This window comes from Galeopterus variegatus, unplaced genomic scaffold, assembly GCF_000696425.1.
Source record: "Galeopterus variegatus unplaced genomic scaffold, G_variegatus-3.0.2 Scaffold80, whole genome shotgun sequence".
NCBI lineage: Eukaryota > Metazoa > Chordata > Mammalia > Dermoptera > Cynocephalidae > Galeopterus > Galeopterus variegatus.
This window is the reverse complement of record NW_007726191.1, coordinates 546,630-555,827: the sequence shown is the minus strand read 5'-3', so window position 1 is coordinate 555,827 and position 9,198 is coordinate 546,630. Positions and strand designations below refer to the sequence as shown.

General features: G+C 47.2%; 1 protein-coding gene across 1 annotated transcript in view; it reads right to left on the bottom strand.

Moving 5' to 3' along the window:
- TBC1D13 (TBC1 domain family, member 13) overlaps nt 1-4,429 on the bottom strand; it is a 22,113-nt gene extending 17,684 nt beyond the window's left edge. Inside the window, exons 1-5 of the mRNA XM_008579402.1 lie at nt 4,380-4,429; nt 3,338-3,411; nt 1,547-1,587; nt 892-953; nt 637-736 (exon numbers count right to left, since the gene is read on the bottom strand). Of these exons, the coding sequence (XP_008577624.1) occupies nt 637-736; nt 892-953; nt 1,547-1,587; nt 3,338-3,411; nt 4,380-4,402 (300 nt within the window). The 5' untranslated portion in view covers nt 4,403-4,429. The remainder of the gene's footprint in view (nt 1-636; nt 737-891; nt 954-1,546; nt 1,588-3,337; nt 3,412-4,379) is intronic.
- Between the last annotated feature and the right edge of the window lie 4,769 nt (nt 4,430-9,198).

The window sequence follows — 9,198 nt, the reverse complement described above, 5'->3', positions numbered from 1 at the left end:
TTACTTAGATCGATGAGGTTGGTCTGATGAGTTTACTTAGATCAGTGAGGTGGGTCAGATGAGTTTAGTTAGATCGATGAGCTTGGTCTGATGAGTTAACTTAGATCGATGAGCTTGGTCTAATGTGTATACTTAGATTGATGAGATTGCTCTCTTGAGTTTACTAAGATAGATGAGTTCGGTCTCATGAGTTTACCTAGATCGATGTACTTGTTCGGTTGAGTTTACTTAGATCGATGAGCTTGGTATGATGAGTTTACTCATATCGATCATCTTGGTCTAATGAGTTAATTTAAGTCGATGAGCTTGGTCTGATGAGTTTACCTAGATCGAAGAGATTGCTCTGTTGAGTTTAGTTAGATTGATGTGGTTGGTCTGATGAGTTTACTTAGATCGAGTATCTTGGACTGGTGAGTTAATTTAGATCGATGAGCCTGGTCTGATGAGTTTACTTAGATCGATGAGCTTGGTCTAATGTGTATAATTAGATTGATGAGATTGCTCTCTTGAGTTTACTAAGATAGATGAGTTCGGTCTGATGNAAAAAAAAAAAAGACAAAAATAAATAAATAAATAATAAATAAATAAATAAAGCCCCCACCCCTTCCCACTCTGTATCCTCAAACCCCTGCTCACATGGTCCTCCAAGGTCACATCCTCCCTGGACACACCCATGTTGGCCTTAGCAATGCCAGGCTGGATAATCATTTCCCTCAGGAACTGAGAATACAGCTCCCTGCAAGAGAAAAGAGGAGAGAGGGATGATTCCCAAAGGTCTCGCCCAGGAAGCCCAGATCAGAGATGCAGCAACAGGAGGCAGGACAGTCTCAACACCACCAGTTCAGTTTGATATGAAGGCCTTCCCATCATCACCCTCTCACAGGGTCTCACCTCTGCTTGGCCAGGATGGAAGTCCATGAAGCTCTCTCCAAGGGGAGGTAGTTCAGGAGAATCTGCACAGAGAGAGAGGGGCAAAGCTCTGGCAACTCCCCTGCCACAACCCTGGACAGTAGGCGGAGGCTGATGGGCCTCAATAAAAGCATCTCAGAAAGCCCAGAGAAGACAAAATGGGCTGGAACCCAGGAGCATAGCTGTGAGCTGGGGGTGGCCTCCCCTCCACCCCCTGGCTCCCTCCTCCTTGATCCTGAAACAGCCCTTTCCTCTGCTTTCCTCACACAGACTCTTCCAAATGATAATAAAACCTTGTGCTCAAAGGTGCTAGAAACCAGGATACGGGGCCTCCACCACTACCTCAGCTAACAGCTTTGGGCAAAGCACAGCCTTTGTTTTGTCTCAATAAGCATCACTTCTGCTGCACTGTGTGAACCAGGAAGCAGAGGTCTACACTGGCATTACAAGTGTCCCATCCCCAAGGGGATCCTAGAGAATGCCAAGAAGAACAGAAAACACAGAACTTCCCAGAAAAGTTTCCTCAGACAAGCAAGGAAAGGAGCAGAACAGGAGGGAGGGGCTGCGGATGGGGGCAGCCCATGCAGGAACCCAGGGACTCTCAGCAGAGCAGAAGCCCCACCCCAGGCACACCGACCTTCCAGCAGAGGCACCGCAGTCCTTTCTCACAGGGGATGCCTGTGGACACAGCAGGCAAAGGTCACGCCCCAGGCAGAGTCCCAGAACCCCCCAGCCCTCCACCTTGGAACCAGTTGGCAGGGAGTGGGGTGGGCAAGAAGTACTTCTTCAAGAATTATTTTCTGCCAGAAGGATTACTAGATTGGATGCTAATTCTGTGTGTAATTTCTTTTTCTTTCTTTCTTTCTTTTTTTTTTTTTTATGGCTGGCCAGTACAGAGATCCAAACCCATGACCTTGGTGTTATAAGGCTGTGCTCTAACCAACTGAGCTAACCAGCCAGCCCCTGTGTGTGTAATTTCTGTCCATGCCCCAATCCCCAGCCAAGAGCTCCCTGTCTGGAATGTTCTTTTTAGGATAACACTATCTTATCCTTGATATTTCTTCCTCCGAGCAGCCTTTACCTATCATCTCTTCCCAGTCAAAGTCAGGTCCCCCTGTTATAAACAATAATGGCTCTGTGACTTCTCCTTCACAGTACCCATCACTACTGGAATTATATAATATAAATTGTGTATTTATTTAACATCTGTAACCCCCACAACTGGGTAAGCCCTAGAAAGACAAGAACCACACTTGTTTACTATTCCCAGTGCCTAGAACAGGGCATGGCACACAGAAAGTTTTCCATAAGTATTTGCAGAATACACACTAAGTTATTAAATGTCTGTACAGCACTTAGAATGCTAAGTGCTGTTCAGACATTATTTCACTTAATCCTTATTACAACCCCAGTAAGTAGGCAAGATTAGCATCATCGTCCTCATCCTACAGATAAGGAAATTTATCTGTAAAACAGAGCAACCAAAGACTCGAACACAGGTCTGACTTGAGAGCCCAAACTCTCAGCCACTACTCCCCTCTGCAGCCTCAATATCACCCCTGAACAGAAAGACAAACTTCTGCAATATTGCCAGGAACCTCACTGGAGCAGCTGTTGCTATGGTTTCCCAGCCGCCATGAACATGAGCTCATGCCCCCACCTCAGAATCTGTGTGGGGATGGTGGGAGAAACTTAAGAACTCCTTGCTGGCATAGTTACACGGGCAGGACAGTGACAAGAAGCTACACAGAACACCTTGGAGTGTTTTTAAAGACAGGCAGGGAGCTGGCCAGTTAGTTCAGTTGGTTAGAGCCCAGCCTTATAACCCTAAGGTCATGGGTTCAGATCCCCCTATCAGCCAACCACCAATAAATAAATACAGACAGAAAGGCAAAAAGCAGGTTATCTCTGTGCTGGAAGATTAACCATGCCAGGGAGGGCAAAGTAAAACACTGCTGAGGTTTGGCTCCTTAAAAGCAGTGTCCCAAGGCTGGAATTTTACCAGTAACCAAAGTTCACTGCCACCTCAGTGGGCTTTAGTCCTAGGCCAGGGAGAAGATGAGGAACCACCCTGCAGCTAACCAAATTCTTTAACACAGGAAGCTAACTGAGGAATGAGGAAAGGCCTGCCCTGGGCTCAAAAGGTCTTCTTCCCCCTCTCATTCTCTTCAGTTCTCTCCAGTTACTCTCAGAACTCTGGTGCCTCCCTGTCTAAGGCCTATGGACATGTTCCCTGTGGCCACCACTCCTCTGGGAAACCCCTCCAAGCCCGGGGTGGTCACTGCTTGCTCAGCTCTACAGAATCTGGAGAAAGAACCAAGGGTCTTCTGGCTTCCAGAACAGACCAAGTTTAGTCTTGGGTACCTTCCCCTCCATCCTAGCCACAACACTGCTCTAGGGGAACCCCGAAAATGCAATTGCCTCTTACCACTAAAACTGAGTTCCCGCAGCTTTTCCAACACAATCAAGGGCTCCTTCAGGACATCCTGGAAATCTGCCATCCTAGGAGAGGGGAGAGGGAGGCAAATGAAACACACCCAAACCCCAAGGGGACCTAAACTGGAGCCCACAGCTCCCACACACCACCGTTCTCCAACCTGTCCCCCCCTCTTCAGGACATAAAGATGGCAAAGCTAAGTAAGTCAAGGTGCTTACCAAAGGCAGCTTTAAGGAACTAGAGTACTATAGATCACTTCTTCCTCTAAGCCCAGAAACACAGAATGCCAGTGAAAAAACCTGAGAAATATTCTCGTCTTAAATGAGTACCATAAAATTAGACACATTCTAATATTTAGTGAGCTGGCATTTACTGGGCACTTCCTGCTGGCCAGGCCCAGCCCACAGCACGGCCACTACCTGAACTCAACGAACCCTAGGATCCAGAAGTAATATGATCCACAGACAAGGGACTTGTGCAATCTGCACGCAGCTCTCCATGCTCAAAAGTATAACCTCTGGGTCTGCCTGCAGGCAAGGTTTAAAAAAGAAGTGCGGGAGGAAAACTGAAGAGTGAGCAAAATTTAGCCCATGTGCAGGATCTGGCTGGGGGGAGGGGAGAGATTGGAGAATCCAGGTTCGCGCATTTCTAGTAAGAAAAGGGCACGGGGGAGGGGGAGCATTTGAAGAAAGGAGGGTACAGGGGCAGGGAGTGAAAAAGGAGAAAGGGGGGACGGGTCATCGAAGTCTGGATGAGGAAGACACCAGGGGAAGGGGAAACCAGGGGAAGGGGGAAACCAGGGGTCCGGGGTGAGGAAGAGCGAGGGAAAGACACCGCGGACAGGAGGGGGGCCTCGGTTCCGTGCCCTCTCCGGCCCACAGGCAATGAGGCTAGAAAGTGGGCGCCCGAGACCCTCTGCCGGGGGTGGGGGGCTCCCGATTCCTGGCCGCACCCGCGCTCCCCACCTCTGCGGGGCAGAAGGGGAAGCCCGGCCAGCGGTGGTCCGGCCGGGTCGACCGCCATGACCTCTTACCGGCTCTTATGTAGACTCGACATGGTGTTGACTTCTGGACCCCCCTGCCGCCTCTGCCGCCGCCGCCGCCGCCCCCCCCCAGGGACGCGGGGCTCCGGGCAAAAGCCTCCGGCCGGAAACGCAGCCGCAGGCGGGCACGTTCCGCCCAGCCTAGCCGGGCAGGCCACGCCCCACCCGGTCACGTGCTGCCCCTCCCCCCAGCTTCCACGGCGGGCGGAGTGGGCGGGGCTAGAAGATGCCCGGAGCGCCCCGCCCCGCCCCTCCGCCCTCCAGACCCGGCCCAAGCTTGAGGATGGGCGGGTGACAGTGAACGCTGTGTGTCTCTGGGCTTGTTTCTATCTACGCAATATTCCTGCCGCCCTGTCTTCTTCCTTACTCGTACCCCACCTGACATTAACTATTGCCTGAGTGCGCCTTGAATGTCGGCCTCCCCTGCTAAACCGTACAGGCACCCGGCTTGTCTTCACTGCTGAGTCCTCGAGGCCTGTAGCAGTGACTCACACACACCAGGTGGCTCAGTAACTACGGGGTGGAGGAGCAGGACCACACCTCATTGTTTCTGAATTGACTTGACTTTTGGATTTCGTAAACAGTAAAATTCCTGTAATTTTACCGTAATTTCAGTACAATAGAAAAGGAAACCCAAAATTTCAGAAATTCTTACCCCCGAAAGACAGTTGATAGCCTTACAATGATTTTCTCTACACATGTGCGTGCACATGTGCACAATCATCCTTATTTTTTAAATTTCTCTATAGATCAGTGAAAACCTCTAAACCTCCTCCAGCTCTCATGTGCACGCCCACTAGGACCTCACTGCCCAATAGAGCAGGCGCACATACGTCTGTTCCTTTATTCACTCATTCCACAATTTCTGCTACCACCGTGTGCTCGGCGCTATGCTAAATGTTTCTGCAGAATACAAAAATTAACTTCCTTTGTATGAAATATAAGAAAACGGAGAAACATTGACTTAATTGCACAGCAGACAAGAAATATTTTTCTGAATGAAAAGTCTACCAGCCAGCCCTTTAAAATGTTGATTAGGACCACAAATGATATATTAAGAAAAATGCGGACAGTTGACTATCATTTGGAATAGAAAAGTTCTATTCCTATCTCACATCCGACAGAAAACAAATTCTGGATGAATTAAAGCTCTACACTGGAAAAATCTACAGAATTACAAAAAATATACATAGAAAAATGTTTACAATCTTAGAGAAGGAAGACAAAAAGTCCAGAAACCATGAAAGATAACTGTATAACTACATAAAAATTTAAATCTCTATACGGTAAAATAAAAGACAAACATCAATAGGGGAAAATATTTGCATCCTTTCTGATAAAGGGTTAATTCCCCTAACACATAAAAAGATCTTAAATCAACAAGAAAAGACAAATACCCCCATAGGAAAAAAAAAAGACAAGCATTCAGTCATTCAAGAAATTTATCGAGTATCTACGATGTGCCAGGCATGTTCTAGATGTTGGGGATTTAGTAATAAACAAAACAGACACAATTCCTGCCCTTGAAGCACTGACATTTCAGTGTGGGGGCATAGATGTTAAGATAAATAACTAAACTGATTAGTGTGTCAGGTGATGATAAATCCTACAGAGAAAAATAAAGCAAGAATAGGAAGTAGGTGACTAACTCGCTACCTGAGTTGGTTAGAGTGTGGTGCTGATATCACCAAGGTCTGGGGTTCAATCCCTGTATTGGCCAGCAAAAAAAAAAAAAAAGAATAGGAGGCAGGGGGATGCTGCAATTTAAAATAGTGGGGTCAGGAAAGCTTCTCTGAGGTGACATCTGAGCAAACACCTGAAAGAGGTAAGCTAGCAAAGCTAATAAGCAAGCAGGCACAGCAAAGAAGAAATAAAAGTATCCCACCAAAACCTGATATGACATTAAATCAGACTACTACTCAAAGGAATATGAATTGAACAACCAGATTGTGCCCCTGGATTGGTAAAAGCAGTCAATGTTTATTACAACCACCATTAGTAGGATGTGGAGAAACAGACTTCTCTGACAGTCTTGGAGAGCTAAACTGATACAGCCTATTCACAGAGCAATCTGACAAGTATTAATACAGTTTTTTTAAATTGCATGCTTCCTTTTAAAATCTCTTAAACTCTTTATATTGAAATCATTCTAGTTTCACAGGAAGTTACGATGACAGGTCAGAGAATTTCTTTGTACTCTTCACCCAGTTTCCCCATGGTTTTATTTTAACCTAACTTCACAGCTTTATTGAGATATAATTGATGTTCCATAAATATATATATTTATTTATTTATTTATCTTACAAAATAAAATTTTATACCATAGGGGCCGGCGCGGTGGCGCACTGGATAGTGCGCCGCTTGGGAAGCGCGGTGGCGCTCCTGCCGAGGGTTCGGATCCCACATACAGACCGGTTCCTGCTCACTGGCTGAGCAAGGTGCGGGAGCAACACCGAGGGTTGCGATCCCGTTGCCGGTCCCCGGTCCGGTACGGGGGCAACACTGAGGGTTGCGATCCGTTGCCGGACACGGAAAAAGACAAAAAAAAAAAAAAAAAAATTTATACCATATTTAAATTGAAATACTATGTTGGCTTAAAACACTTTGTGTTGACTTAATGCAGCTTGTAGTAAAACGAAGAGCAGTAAGTATCCATAAAATATACTTCCGCTTCAGTATTTATGATAAATCAACTTTGGAAAACCCTCATGTGTGAGAAGTACATTCTAAATCCCGTGAATAAAGAAATACAGAACAATGTACTTTAACAATAATAAATACATATGTAAGAGATTTGTGACTGTCACAAAGTGTACTCGTGAGCTGGTCATGCTTTTATCCCAAAGATGTACCCTCCAGTGTTCTTTCACAGAATTTCAGAGGAAAGACTTTTTTTCTCTCTTTTTTAAAAATTTTTATCGAATCATGATGGATTATACATATTTGGGGGGTTCAACGTTGACATATGTTGATCAAGTCAATATTAGTAGCATATATATTGTTACAAATCATACTTATTCTTTATGGCCCTTGTCCAATCTGTCCCCATTCCCCTCTCCCTCCCGCCTTTAATTACCCTCGATTTCTTCTCTCCTTGTAAAAGAGTAATGGTTACTTTGTTGATTTGTTGCCTAGATGATCTGTCCAATGTTAAGAGGTGTGTTCAGGTCCCCCAACATTATCAAAGAGCATAGGCTTCTTCTCTCACTCTGGAATGAGCTTTGTGGAGAGAGACATCCTCTTCTTTTCTTTGGTCTCTGCTGGTGACTTTCCTTGTGTCAATGCACTCCTGTGGCTGGTAGACCATCTGCATGGTGGTTGTGGCATCTAGCTGCTTTTGCAACAGCTATGGTTACTGTGGTGGCTGTGGTAGGCCACCCACATGGACATAGTATTTTTGGCATGCTCCTCATCTAGTTGGTGGTGGCAATGGCAGTGTGCCTGGTTGAGGGTAGGGGGGTACGGTCCCCAGCTCCATCCCTCGGGTCCCCAGGTGGCCCCTAGGTGGTGGCGATGTGTCTGAGCCAGAACTAATTTTTTTGTGTCCTTTGCTTACTTCTAAAGTGGGTGAACTTCCTCTTGGGACCAGTACTTGAGCTGTGTGGTTTAACTAGATTGCTGCTTTGTTGCTGCTTCCATACAGAAGGCTTTTTGTGCAGCACAGGTTATAATGGTTGACTTTATAGGTACTTCCGGCTCTCCAGATACTCGGTGTACCTGGGTTGTGTAGAAACTCTGGTCTGGGCCTGAGTCTTTTCATCAAACTGCACCCCATGCAATTCTATATTCCTGACCAGTCTCCTCTGAGTGGTCCCGCGCTGATAGGGGTGCAGATCAGCTGTCCTTGCTGTGTCCCAGTGTTCTCCTGGTGGGCCTGTCTCCCCCACCACCCATGCTCCAAACATTTCCCACGGGATGGGCGCATGGTCGCCAATGACTCACTGGCCTCTGAGTGGCTCCATTTTCTCAGTTGTTGTGGATCCTCACTCTTATGTGGGTCCACAGGAACCTTATTAGTGGTCTTGCTGGTCTGGGGGCCACCAAGGCCCTCTTCTCCCCTGCTGCCTCCAAGCAACTCCATCCAAAGGTCACAGCTGCAGGGCCGGCCTGTGGCTCACTCGGTAGAGTGCGGTGCTGGTAACACCAAGGCCGCGAGTTTGGATCCTATATAGGGATGGCTGGTTTGCTCAGTGGCTGAGCGTGGTGCTGACAACACCAAGCCAAGGGTTGAGATCCCCTTACCGGTCATCTTTTAAAAAAAAAACAAAGGTCACAGCTGCGGCTTCTGCCGGCTCCTGCTCCATGCACTCAGCAGCTCCAGCCTAAAGTGGCCGTGGCACAAAATGGTCAGCATGGTTTTTTCTTTTTCTTTTTTTTTTTTTTTGTCTTTTTTGTGACCGGTAAGGGGATTGCAACCCTTGGCTTGGTGTCGCCCGGCCATCCTTATATAGGATCCGAACCTGCGGCAGGAGCGCTGCTGCGCTCCCAAGAGCTGCACTCTCCCGAGTGCACCACGGGGCTGGCCCTTTTCTTTCTCTCATTGTGGTTTCTCCTGCCTTCATGAACTCTGTAGGTCTCTCTTCTTCTTCCCCTGAACTCTAGTGGCCCCAGCTTGGCTGCTGTTGCTTTTTTATACAGTTGTAAATTGGTTGATTTCTGGGAGAAAGTGACGCTGGGGACCGTCTATTCCACCATCTTTTTTTTTAAAAAAAAAGATGACCAGTAAGGGGATCTCAACCCTTGTCTTGGTGTTGTCAGCACCACGCTCTCCCAAGTGAGCCAACCGGCCATCCCTGTATCGGATCTAAAC